Raw genomic sequence first — 14,218 nt, forward strand, 5'->3', positions numbered from 1 at the left:
AAGTTTATGCACATTAGGCACTTGTAATATACTTCTTAGATTGTGTTTGTTTATTTATTTATTTATTTATTTTATTTATTTATTTGACAGACAGAGATCACAAGTAGGCAGAGAGGCAGGCAGAGAGAGAGAGGAAGGAAAGCAGGCTCGATGCGGGGCTCAATCCCAGGACCCTGGGATCATGACCTGAGCCGAAAACAGAGGCTTTAACCCACTGAGCCACCCAGGTGCCCCTTAGATTGTGTTTATGATAGGTTGTATTGGTTTCCTAGAGCTGCTGTTATAAAATACCACTAACTGGGTGGCTTAAAACAACAGAAGTTTATTGTTTCACCATTCTGGAGGCCAGATGTCTGAATTCAAGGTGTTGACAAGCCATGTTCCCTCCGAGGCCCATAGGAGAGAATTTTTCTTCTTCCTGGTGGCTTGCCCACAGTTCTCATAGTTCCTGGGCGTATACCTGGCAAGAGCTGGGGTCTCTGCCTCTGTCGTCAGAGTGTCCTCCCTTCATGCATGTCTGCATCTCTTCTCTTCTTAAAAGAACACCAGTCAGGCTAGGGGCTCATCTTAGTCCCATATGACTTCATCTTAATTTACTAATTTTATCTGCAACAATCCCATTTCCAACAAAAGTCACATTCTGAGGTCCCTGGGGGTTAGGACTTGAGAATATCTTTTGCAGGCCATGAATCACGCCAAAAACAGGTGCCATAGTCCGTGGACATACAATGAGCACGTAGCTCATCATGTTTCAGTGCCGGTAACATTTCCTTATGAAACTGCCAGACTTAGTAGAGGAGAAAAAAAAAAGGGTATATACCACTGGGCCCTTGTTTTAACTTTGTGAAGAGAGAGCAAACAGATATTCAAAGAGATACTTGCGCAAAAGTAAACAAACTACCTGGAAAGGGAAGAATATTAATTTTGTACCACACCTGTGTGCCTATTCTTGTCTTTGTACTATGGGAACAGGTATTACACTTAAACTTTAAAAACATGCTAGGATATATATATATATGACATATGTACTGTTCTTTTTTTACTGAGGAAAAGGAGTTTTTTTTATACAGGTTAAGTAACTTGCCTTGAAGCCCACTGAAGTGGGTTTTTGAACCAAAATATATCTCTGCTCATAACTTGAGATAAGCCAAAGAAGCTGAATGATATTGATGGAACATGTTTGAGATGGTAGTGAATAGCCATGGTAATCTCTATTTTTTTCATGTTCCACCTTTTTAGTTTGATGTTTCGGGTTCTTTACTTTTAGTGCTAAACAAATGGCTGACATTGAGATCTTTCGTTCTCCTTCATTATGGTTAGAATATTCACACTGTTCACCTTTCCTGCATATTGACTTCCCTAGCTCTTTTCCAAATTTTCTTTGTAAAATAGCTGATGTGATATGTACCCTTATGAAGAGAGGGGTGAAAACCCAAGAACTTTGTTCTAGAGAGGCTAATTATGGTGTTACCTCATTGGGGGGATAATTTAATGATAAAGGTGTTTCTCAGGCAGATCTGGTTGTTCAGCTTTTTGCTTTTTCAATAGAGCCCTTGAGTAGCATAGCAGAGACCTTTTAAGGATTCTGTTAAAAAGTAATGGATAATTTGCGACGACGTGGATGGAACTAGAGGGTATCATGCTTATAAGTCAATGGGAGAAAGACAACTATCATATGATCTCCCTGATATGAGGAAGTGGAGATGCAGCATGGGGGGCTAAGGGGGTAGGAGAAGAATCAATGAAACAAGACGGGATTGAGAGGGAGGCAAACCATCAGTGACTCTTAATTTCACAAAACAAACTGAGGGTTACTGGAGGGAGGGGGGTTGGGAGAGGGGGGTGGGATTATGGACATTGGGGAGGGTATGTGCTATGGTGAGTGCTGGGAAGTGTGTAAACCTGGCGATTCACAGACCTGTACCCCTGGGGATAAAAATATATGTTTATTAAAAAAAAAAAGTAATGGATAAATTTCACTGAATTTTACTTGTAGTGAACAAATAGGAATAGACGAGAACACGATTAAGAATTTACAGAGCTGGGCTATGATCAAGAGATCAGAACATGAAACTGGGTTTCAGATCAAAGGTTCTGTTTTGGAATTTGTTTGACTCATTTTATGATCTTCATGAGGTAATTTCATTTGTGGCTAATGTTTCAGCTTCCACAGCAGAGTACTTCTGGGAGATGCAGTTATTTAACAGGCAGTCAGCTCTGAAATGTGATGTAATTTAAGTGAGGACTGTCATTAACTGAGAAGTCAAGATGCCAAATATGGCCTCTTGAGGTTTTACATTGCGGTGTATTTTGCCGTCATTGTTTGACTTGGGTCAGAATAAGTCATTTGTTCTTCCAAGTTGAAGATAATACAGAACTTTCATTTTGTTCTGTTTCTTAGTTATCTTTGACTTTCTACTTTGAAAATCATTGTAATTCATTGGATAATTTTCTAGTAGTTACTAGCCCTCTTTAGCTCTGTAGTTGTCCTGGTTTAAAAGGTAAACTAGACAACCGAATACATAGATTCCTAGAATTTTAGAATAACAGGAGACCTTAATCATCTAAGCGAATCCCCTACCTTTTTTTTTTTTTTCCACATTGACCTATTAGTTTGAAATTACATTTTCATGTTACTCAGTACATAGTCAAAAGCAGTGTACTCCATTCTTAGATTTTGAGAAAGTGACAGACACTCTTATACACATTCATGCATATCAGTTGCAGTGGACCACACATTGTGCTGTATACGGTAGGTAAGTAAGGTCCTAAACTAGAGGGAATTAAACATGTCAGCAAATAAACACAATCCCCTGGAGTAAAGTTCTGTAAATACTACGTGAATAAGAGAATAAGTTGTCCTCTTACAGTGGTGGGGAGATGTCAAGGCAGCCTTTCATAGAGGAGAAAACCTTTGAGTGCTATCTTAAAGGATAAGTTGGAATGTTATAGGCAGAAACCTTTGAGGAGGGGAGAAATGATAAGGAGGGAAGTCAAAGCAGAAGGAAGGGCATAGAGGGACAGATGTGCAAGGGCAAAGCGGACTTGGAGTTGCAAGGTGATTCCAGCATGGCTGGAGGAGAGACTATACAGTGTTGGGAGCAGGCATGGACTAATGAAGATAACTACACATACTATGGACTGTCTTAGATGCACAGCATTGGAAACTTGAGTCCGTTTCTGTTCCTAATGGGTTTCAACCTGAGAACTAAGGTATTTGCGTTTTAGAACTATTACTCTGGTGGCAGTGTAGAGACTGGATTGCAGTGGGGTTAAATCTAGAGCCAAGGAAACTACTTAGTTTCCTGCAGTAGTGTAGGCAAGAAATAAGGAGGCAGTATTAAAGGAGAGGTAAGGATCAATGAAGCTTTAAGGAAACATTCAGAAGGATCAATTGTCAGGACTTGATGACTCAGATGTGATCATAGAAGGTGGAGAAGAAAGAGTGCAGGTTTCTGACTTTGATGAGTAAATATCTACAGTATCTAGTATACAGAGACTTGATGACGTGTTTAAGGAGTGACAGAAGGGCATTGGATGGATGCTTTATTCTTTGTGAATCTTTTCCTGAATTACACACCTCTGCCTGTTAGAATCTTTCGCTACTTCAAGATGTCAGCACATTTCATAGTTATATGTATAGTTGTTTATTTGGTATGCTTTCCTTATTCACTTCTTGAAGGCTGGGGATTTTTAAAAATTTATCTTTAAATTCATCTTATGGCAGCCACTCTCCTGCCCCATCCCAGACCTACAGAATCAGAATTTCTAAGACAGTTCAATGGGAATCTGAAATTTAAGAGCAGCTTGGACATTCTAATGATAAGTAATGTTTTCACATTTAACTGTAGAGCAATCAATCAGCTAAGGGTAGAGCTGTTTTCTCCTACTAACCTTACTAACAAATGATGGATAGATAGAGTTTTAAATTATGGAGTAAGGATAGTGGTCACTCCTTCCTCTTGGAATGATTTCAGAATAATGAGGGTAAGAAATGAAAATTCTGCCTTTAGTGTATTAGAAGACAGCTTAAACTTCCAATCACAATGTATGAATAAAGGCTCCCATTTCCACCAGCAGTAGATAAAGGTTCCAGTTTCTCCATATCCTCACCAACACCTGCTATTTTCTGATATTTTTTAAGTTTATTTATTTTTTTAGTAATCTAGTACTTCAATATATAGTAATTTAATCATCTCAAATCCTTGACCCCAAGATCAAGAGTTGCATGCTCTTCTGACTGAGTCAGCCGGGCACCCCACTATTTTCTGATTTTTTTTAATCCCATTCTGTGGGTATGAAGTGGAATCTTACTGTCGTTTTAATGTGCGTTTCCCTGATGACTGATTATATTCTTATACATCTTTTCATGAAGTTATTGGCTATTCTTATATATTTAATGAAATGTCTAGTCACATCTTACATATACTGGACACAGAACCTGTTTGCAATTATTTTTTTTTTTTACCACCAGGGTTTATCTGAAATTTATTTTCTTTATGGTGTCTTTTTGAGCCTAAAATTTTTAATTATATGAAGTTTAATTTATCGGTGTTTTTTTCTTTAATGGATCATGCCTTTGGTGTTATATCTAAAAACTGTTACTCTATTCAGAGTCACAAAGGTTTTCTTCTAGAAGTTTTATAGTTTTAGCTCCTATATTTAAGTCCAGGATACATTTTTTAATTTTTGTATGTGGTGTCAGTTAGCTTATAAATTCATCTTTTTGCTTATGGATATCTAACCGGTCCACTCATTTTCAACCATTTGTTGAAAAACAAAATCCTTTCTTTTTATTTTTTAAAGATTTTATTTATTTACATGAGAGAGAGCATGAGAAGGGGGAGGGTCAGAGGGAGAAGCAGATTGCCTGAGCCGAAGGCAATCGCTTAACCAACTGAGCCACCCAGGCAAACCAAAATCTTTTCTTCCATTGAGTTGCCTTGACAACTTTGTCAAGAATCCAGTGACCGAATTTAAGGGCTTGCTTGCCCCTGTTTTTCCCCATTGATCTACATGTCTGTCTTTATGCCAGTACTCACCATTCCCCCCCCAAAGTTTATAGTCTTAGCTTCTAGAAAGGAAATGCATACTTCATAGTCCCCAGCTCCAGAGCTGCCTCTGAATGCCACCACTGTCTTTCTCACTGACTTGCCATGCCACACCTGAGATACTGAACGTTTGACTCTTAAGATTTTGAAATTGTAAGTTCAACACTTTCATTTGACAGATAAGGATGGTCAGGCCCCAAGTTAAAGTTTTTTTGTCCCCTGCTGGAACAGAAGCATGATACCTGCCCAGGAATAACATTGACTGTGGAGTCACCACACACCTCTCTCTAAAGAGGGCCTGGCAGAGGAAGGTCCTGAGGAGAAAAAAGGTATTTGGAGTAGAGACTTTAAGCACAGAGTTATAAAAGGAGGAAAGGCGGGGGTGCCTGGGTGGCTTAGTCAGATCAGTTGAACTCCTGATTTCAGCGCAGGTCATGATCTCAGGGTCATGAGATTGAGCCCTGAGTTGGGCTCCACACCCAGCGCAGAGTCTGCTTGAGATTCTCTCTCTCCCTCTCCCTCTGTGCACCACCCCTGCACCCCAAGCTTGCTTGCCTTTGTGTGCTCTCTCTCTCTCTCAGTTAATAAATAAATAAATCTTTAAAAAGAGAAAAGAAAACAAAAGGGAGATGCCAAAAGTAAAGTACACCTACTTCAAATTTTTGTAGAAAGGTACTGCACATTTTAGGTGGCTTTGCTAGTCAAATGCTTCACCATCTATAGTGTACCTCGGTTTCCTTTTTACTTTCTTTTTTTTAAAAGATTTGATTTGTTTATTAGAGATCACAGATTTGGGGGGGGGTAGAGGGAGAGGGAGAAGCAGACTCCCTGCTGAGCAGGAGCTTAGTCCCAGGACTCTGGGATCAGGACCTGAGCCAAAGGTAGATGCTTAACCAGCTGAGGCACCCAGACGCCCCTATACCTATATTCTTTTAAAACTACTGCTAAGAGTACCTCTTGACCTGTGTGGGACCTCCCATCACTTGAAAATAAGAGTGCTGAGTTAAGGTTTTAGTTCTTTCAGTGATTTAGGTTTTTCTTTTTTGTTTAACTTTTTTTTATTTTTATTTTTAAATAATCTCTGCACCCAGTGTAGGGCTCAAACCCATAGCCCTGAGATCAAGAGTCTGATACCCCCTTTTTATATTTTTAACACATTTCTACTGGCCTTCAATTTTAAAAAGATATCCTGTATTTTACAAAATTAAACTTTCTAGCTGCAGATGATAAAACTCGTTATGATAGGAAAACAACAATTATCCTTGTGCGTGTGCATATGCGTGTGTATGTGAGTGGGTGTACATGGTCATGGTTATTAGCACATGACTGATACATGGTCTGAAAGACCACACTGTGCATAGACTGCTTCCTGAGGAATATGAGCTGGTGAATGGAGCTGAGTATCTTGTACTGTATATTGCTCGGTTGAGCAAAACTTACCCAGTCTGTTGGTCACAGTCATTCAACAACCTATCTTAGAAAAGCAGGATGATAATGGGGATGGAGGTCAAATTCATCTATCTAATTGTTCCTTTAAAGATAAAGTTTGGAAAAATAAAGGATAGAGTTTGGGAGCTAAGGTAAAGGAGCAAGGCAAAATATCCTAGGCTAACTAGACAGCAGTATTAATGCGTTCTGAATGAATAACTGATTGCTCCTTAAAGATTATTTGTGTAAGTTGTTGGTTTCACACCCTACTTTGAATTTTTTTTTTTGCATAACAATATATTCTGATGGAAGGGTTAGGATTTTTTTTATATTGATTTTAAGTTGTTCTCTACTAAAATATGAAAACATGTAAGGGATAAGTATACACTGCACAATTAATATTTACTCTTGGAGGGGGAGGGAAACTTTAGCGTAATATATAACAATTTGTTTCATGAAATGTTTTAAACCAGGTACTGCAGAATGTTTGGGATTTGTTAAATCTTGAAGGGAGGGGGATGATATATGTGGGTATTTGTTGAGCAATGAATCTTTGTGAGGAGATGCCATGATTACCAGCAGATACTAAAAAGACATTCAGGGTAGTGGAAGAATTCCTAGTTTATATATTGGGAAGAACTCATGTTTATGTGACATCTCTAGGAGCCATTTCTCCTGCAGAATGTGACTTTCCAGTTTTTGAATCATTGGCTTGTGCTCCACCGAGGCTCAGGCTTCTCAGGACGGTCAGTCGAGCAGTACAGTGCTGGTAACAGTCCAACCTGAGATCACCGAATGCTCTGCACTCTTCCTGTATTGTGTTTCAGTAACCGTATCTAGTTCTCCATGTTTCTATTTGAGATGTTATATAGTATAGAATATGTTCTAATCAGAAACCTCTAAGTGTCATAGCTTGAATTTATATCTTACTGGCTCAAAGCTGATTTTCATTATCCTTTTACAAGTTCATGCTTTTTTAATGCCCTCTTCTCCACAGAATGAAGATACTGGAATGAAGAGTAAAGTCCATCATATTGCCAAGGAGATCATGAGCTCAGAGAAGGTGTAGGTATTCAGTTTATAATTCGGAAGACCATTTATTTCCCCATTGGCTCATTTAAAACATTTCTTTTATTGTTATCTTTTACAGGTTTGTGGATGTATTAAAACTTTTGCATATTGTGAGTATCTACAAATAACTGTCCTCTTTTGCATTTTTCCCTATGTCAAAAAATTTTTAGCATAACTTTAAATATACTTTATATATATGTATGCGTGTATGTGTGTGTGTGTGTATATATATACACACATACTCTTTCTAATATATGATTACATGTTCAAATTCATGTATATGTGAATATAGATATTTTCTGAAATGTATGTATCTGTTGTGTGTGTAGTATACCCAGATGATTTCCAAAAAATAGAATCTTTATATCCATATTTCCGAAGTTTTCAAACTTCCTGTGTTCATAATAAAGAGTTTTTAGTGATAATATTTCTTGGGCATTTGCAGAAGATGTCTATCAGAATTTTGCACTAGCAATGTATAAAAAATGTCATGATCAGTGTTCAGAACTATTCCTTCTGAATCTGCTCTCAAAAATAGACACTGAAAATAGACATTTTTACAACTAACTTTTTAAAGATCTTTATTCAATTTTTGTAATTATCAACTTGAACAAACTTGTTGGAAAACAGTTATGATGTGTCTGACAGCATATTCATTTTTCTCATGCATTTTTTTGTACCTGCAAGTTTTTACAAGTTCTAGTATGCATTGGAAGTGAAAGTACTTTTAATCCTACTTTATTCCAGTTATATTTTGGCAAGTTATTAAAATTTAACAAAAGAAGGGTAAGGTGGAGGAAACAATAAAGAAAGAAATTGAAGTGAAAATTTAGTTGGATGGTATAATTATTAACATCATCTTAAACTTAATTACTGAGAAATGGTAGGTTCACACCCATTAATATCTCTAAGAGTATCATTTTCAGTTTTCCTTTTAAAAGATACGTGTGAACTTAAAAGGTAGGGTACATTTAAGGGTGATTCACATTCACTAAATCCAACAGAAACCTGGAACTCTAATTCCTGCATGAAAAATCTCTAGTTTTGGAAACCTTTTCTTTCTTTCTTTCTTTCTTTTCTTTTTTTTTTATTTAAGATTTTATTTATTTATTCAACACAGAGAGAGATCACAAGTAGGCAGAGAGGCAGGCAGAGAGAGAGGAGGAAGCAGGCTCCCCGCCGCGCAGAGGGCCTGGGCGCAGGGCTCAATCCCAGGACCCTGAGATCACAACCTGAGCTGAAGGCAGAGGCTTAACCCACTGAGCCACCCAGGCGCCCCTGGAAATCTTTTCTTAACAATTCTTAACATTACTAATTTGTTTTGAGAAATTACTGTCATGTGAATAGTTTCTTATGTAACTCTTGACTGTATTGCTTAGTTCTCTTTGTAATTCATTTTTTTTTTGAGATTCCAAAACTTTTTTTTTTTAGTAAGTAAAAAAACTAATAGACATAAAATCAGCAAGGATATACAAGAACTGAATAATACCATTAACCAACTAAAATCCAATTGGCATTTATACAACCCTTCATCAAAAATAAATAAATAAATAAAATTCTTTTTATAAGACTATATAGAATTTACCCAAGAGAGATCATATCCTACTGCTTTAGCTACAACTCTCAAATTCTGTTACGTTATTTTTTTTTTTTACTTTTTTTAGTTCAAAATGTAATTCATTTTTAAAAATTATAGCATGATATTTGATCACCCAAACAGATTTGTTGAGTTTGAAGTATATTGTCATTTCAAATATATAACAACATGATGAATAAATAACTTTCCAAAATAAACTCTGGTTTGAACTGAATAAATTCCATTTTTTACTGAACCTCTCTATTGTTTAAATAATTGTAGAGTAAAAAGAAAAAGCTGAACTCCCTTTCTCTGGAAAGCTCAGCCTATCTGTAGGACAAACAAATTGTACTTATTTGACATATTTTCTGATCAACATGTTTAAAAAAGTAAAAAAATTTCCTCTCTAAGGAAATTTTAAGCGTTCACTTGATAAGGTAATGGAGGCAAACAATACTATGGAGCCAGAAAAAATCGAATTGGAACTTGAGTGTGGTAGTTCAGCAAATCTTGCATAGAACACGTGTTGAAGAATGTCACGATAAACAGCAGAGTCCCAGTCCTCATAGTGCCTATACGCGAGTGTAGTGTTTCTCATAATGTGGTGAGGGACTGGATTTCAAAATTTCCAATCCATGCCGGATCAGAACTTTTGTAAAATAAAATAGAAATGTCATGACCATGTCAAGGTGACATAAAAGTTTCCAGTCCCTTATTCACCCTTCTAACTAATGTCTTTGCAGACCAGTAACAGTTTAAGGACCACACTTTAAGAAAGTTGGCAAAAATATCGGTGTCTGTCCTGCCTAAGTACATTGTTTCCTTTTTTCTTCCTTCCTTCATTCCTTCCCTCCTTCCTTTCTGTCTTTTTTTTTTTTTTTTTTAACTTTATTTTTGAGAGGGGAGAGAGTGCCCACAAGTGAGAGTTGTGGGGAGGGGCAGAGGGAGAGAATCCCTGAGCAGACCACCCTGTTGAGTGGAGAGCCTGTCAGTCACAGGGCTCTATCCCAGGACCCCTGAGATCATGACCTGAGTTAAAACCAAGAGTCGGACGGTTAACCGACTGAACCACCCAGGCGCCCCAATTCTGTTTCTTTTCTTTTTTTTTTTTAATATTTTATTTATTTATTTGATAGAGACCACAAGTAGGCAGAGAGGCAGGCAGGGTGGGGGAAGCAGGCTCCCCGTCAAGCAGAGAACCTGATGCAGGACTCGATCCCAGGACCCTGAGATCATGACCTGAGCCGAAGGCAGAGGCCCAACCCTCTGAACAACCCAAGCATCCCATCCAATTCTCTTTCTTTCTTTCTTTCTTTCTTTCTTTCTTTCTTTCTTTCTTTCTTTCTTCCTTCCTTCCTTTCTCTCTTTCTTTCTTTCTTTCTTTCTCTTTTTTTTTAACAAATAAGTTTTTTGTTTTTTTTTTTAAGATTTTATTTATTTATTTGACAGATAGAGATCACAAGTAGGCAGAGAGGCAGGCACAGAGAGAGAGGAGGAAGCAGGCTCTCTGCTCTGCGGGGAGCAGAGCAGAGAGCCCGATGTGGGGCTCTATCCCAGGACCCTGGGATTATGACCTAAGCTGAAGGCAGAGGCTTTAACCCACTGAGCCACCCCGGCGCCCCTCCAATTCTGTTTCTTAATAGCTGTGTGAATTTCAGAAAATAGTCTGACCCTTTGGCCTAGCTTTCTTCATTTGCAAGATGGAGATACAAATAATGATCTCTCTGGTTGTAAGGAATCCATGAAATAAAGTATGTGAAGAGGCTGGTATGGTACGCAATATATAGTAGATGCCCAAATTGCCTTTCATTACCTTCTTCATTTTCCCCTGTAGAACATCAGTGAATGGGAAGAATTCATTTTGTTATCAGACAGTAGCCTTTTTATAATTCTGTCCCTTCCAAATGCTTTTTTCCCTCTCTACTAATATTTCACTTTAATGAAGGAAGTTCGGATTCCAGTAGGTAGAGAAGCAATTAAGAGTTTCATTAGTTTACTGGGGTCCCTGGGTAGCTCAGGTGAGGATCTTAGGGTTGTGAGATGGAACCCCACGCTCCATGCTGGGTGTGGAGCTTGATTAAGATTCTCTCTCCAGGGTGCCTAAGTGGCTCAGTGGGTTAAGCCTCTGCCTTCGGCTCAGGTCATGATATCAGGGTTCTGCGATCAAGCCCCGCATTCAGGCTCTCTGCTCAGCAGGGAGCCTGCTTCCCCCTCTCTGTTGCCTACTTGTGACCTGTCTCTCTCTGTCAAATAAAATTTTTTTTTTTTAAATCTCTCCTTCTGGGGCGCCTGGGTGGCTCAGTGGTTAAGCCGCTGCCTTCGGCTCGGGTCATGATCTCAGGGTCCTGGGATCGAGTCCCGCGTCGGGCTCTCTGCTCAGCAGGGAGCCTGCTTCCTCCTCTCTCTCTCTCTCTGCCTGCCTCTCTGCCTACTTGTGATTTCTCTCTGTCAAATAAATAAATAAAAAATCTTTAAAAAAAAAAAAAAAAAATCTCTCCTTCTGTCCCTTCCCCTTCCCCGTCACCTGCACACACACATGCATGCTCCCTCTCTCTAAAAACAAACCAAAAAAAAGCTTCACTAGTTTATTTATTTTATTATTCAAAACTATTTACCTTGCTCTTACCCCTCCCTGTATTTTTGGAACAAATCATAAACTCTTATATAAGAGTGAACAGCCAGGTGAGGTATTTCCCATATTGTCTCCGATCTGATAGTTCTCATGGATGGCCTTGGCTTCTTCCCAGATGGTGTTGAACAGAGTGAATCATCCAAAACCCACCTTGACTTGTACATTTTCAAAACCTCCTAAGCCTTTAATGTAGGAGTGAGACTAGATCATCTGCCAGCCTCATGTTAACATCCTGTCTGGTATGTGCAAATGCTAACGCAGCACAGCCCAGCTCTAATGGGAATTTTAATAATAGAACCTTAGCCAGGTGAGAGCCATTACTAGGAGAGACTTGTTAGCAGCCTAATGTGGGTGAAGTCAAAAGAGTCTCTCTTGTTTCATTTTACCACCCCCACCACCCGTTAAAGTTTGTATTTACCTTTCTACTGAAAGGACCCCACAAAGGTAGCCCATGGATAGTTTTAATCCTGAACACTGTTGCTATCTGACTTCACATGAATGAGTTCATGTCTGTGTTATATCCTAGAATATGACTGCTTTAAAATATAAATAATGGGCTTTAGATAATCCAGTATATTTTTTTTTTTTTTTTTTTTTTTTGGAAATCAACCAAGTATCCAAGTGGCTTGGGAGAAGCTATTGTTTCAGTTATACATGATTTCCCATGAATAGTTTTCTGTCTTAGAGACTCTAGAATAGCATTAATAGATGTTTCTGTGATGACAGACATGTTCAGTATCTGCACTGTCCAATATGTCCAATAGTTTTAAGCTTTAAATTTGTCACTGTAGCTCACTAACACTTTATATATCACTTTATCACTCTAGCTCACTGACATTTCTTTGTTTAGAATTTGCTAAACTAGGTGATATAGCTCATGGGAAAAAAAAGGTAAAATCTAGACTGAAGAATTTCATCATTTAAGCTATTGTGACACTGAAAGGAAGTGGGCTTGGATGGAGGCATGCACTTTAAAATCAACTCAAGATTCGAGGAGCCAGTATATTCAGTTAAGGTCTTTGATTCTTCTGCCTGTGTTTGTGAGGAAAAATTGGGCCTGTAGCTGCAAGAGCAAGACTTTACAGTTAGGGTTTTTTGTGATACGTGCTCTGCAATATCTGCCTTGAGCTCCTGGACTTGGAACCTGATTTTTATTTTTTGTAAGTAATCTCTACATCCAACGTGGGATTTGAACTTTCAACCCCAAGATCAAGAGTCATATGCTTAGTGCTGAGCCAGCCAGGCACCCCTGAACTAGATTTTTTAAAAAGGTCCAGTGGTGCACAGTGTCTCTAAATCAATACCCAATATCAGTGTTTCCCTTTTTAAAAGAATAGTGCCATCCCTGTGGCTGCCAAAGCCAGAAAACTAGGATTTGTTCTTTATTTCTCCCTCACTTCTCCAGCCAACCCATCTGCAAACCTACTAATTCTGTTTCCACTTTACTGCCACCAACCGAGGCCAGAATATCATCTCTTACACAGACAACTGTTCCAGCCTCCTCACAGGGACTCCTGTTTCCATTCTCACCCTTTCTACAATCTGTTTCTTAAATGATTTTTTTCCCTTATTTTAAGAGTGATTTTCTTAAAATATATATCAGAGCATGTCATTCCCGTGTTTAAAACCCTTTAAATGATTCCCATTGCGTTAAGAGTAAAGTCCACGTTACTCCCCAAGGCTAATAAATAGAATGGCCTTATGTCCCAGTCTGCTTGTGATAGTCCTGGCTATTGTCTTGGCACAATGATTATTGATAGAGTTCCTTTTCTCTTGTTGGGTCATTAAATTATGGTTCCCTCTACCCAAAAGGTGTTATGTGATTTGGCCTCTTACTAAGATGAGATGCTGAATAAGAGGGGTTCTCTCTCAGTCACTGACCATGTTCTGGCCATACAGGCCACCTTCCATTTCTTATTTCACTGCTGTTACTTTGGCTCATAGCTTTTGCTAATGCAGTTTCCTGGAATCTTTCTTCTTCATTTGTTCATAGCTAGTTTTTTCTTTATCCTTCCAATCTGAGCTTAATGCGACCTCCTTAGAGAGGCCTTCTTTGACTATCCTTTTCTCCTTCACTTTCCATTTGTTTTCTTTTTGGCATTAAATATAATTTGTATATTGTTTATTTACCTGTGTATTTTTGGTCTACTAAAATGTAAGCTAGGTGAGGGCAGGGATAGTATCTCCAGCACCTAGCATCATTCCTGTTCATTGGAAGGCTTTCAGCAAACATTTGTTGAGTGAATGAGTGTGACTGATTGGTGGTTAAGAATTTTGCCTCCTCCACTATGTGCTCTTGGACAAATTAGTCAAGCCTTGGTTTCTTCTGGAAAATGGGAATAATAATAATAATAATAACCACATAAAGTTGGTGTGATGATGGGGCACTTGGCTGGCTCAGTTAGTGGAATGTGTGATTCTTGATCTTGGGGTTGTGAATTTGAGTCCCACATTGTGTGT

General features: G+C 38.4%; 1 protein-coding gene across 7 annotated transcripts in view; it reads left to right on the top strand.

Moving 5' to 3' along the window:
* Positions 1–14,218, top strand: part of FGD6 (FYVE, RhoGEF and PH domain containing 6) — a 117,731-nt gene that overhangs the window by 48,896 nt on the left and 54,617 nt on the right. For all 7 annotated transcript variants that reach the window (XM_032346717.1, XM_032346715.1, XM_032346711.1 and 4 more), the window contains 2 exons: positions 7,477–7,544; positions 7,630–7,660. In XM_032346717.1, coding sequence (XP_032202608.1) covers positions 7,477–7,544; positions 7,630–7,660 — 99 coding nt within the window. The remainder of the gene's footprint in view (positions 1–7,476; positions 7,545–7,629; positions 7,661–14,218) is intronic.

This window comes from Mustela erminea, chromosome 6, assembly GCF_009829155.1.
Source record: "Mustela erminea isolate mMusErm1 chromosome 6, mMusErm1.Pri, whole genome shotgun sequence".
NCBI classification, from domain to species: Eukaryota; Metazoa; Chordata; class Mammalia; order Carnivora; family Mustelidae; genus Mustela; species Mustela erminea.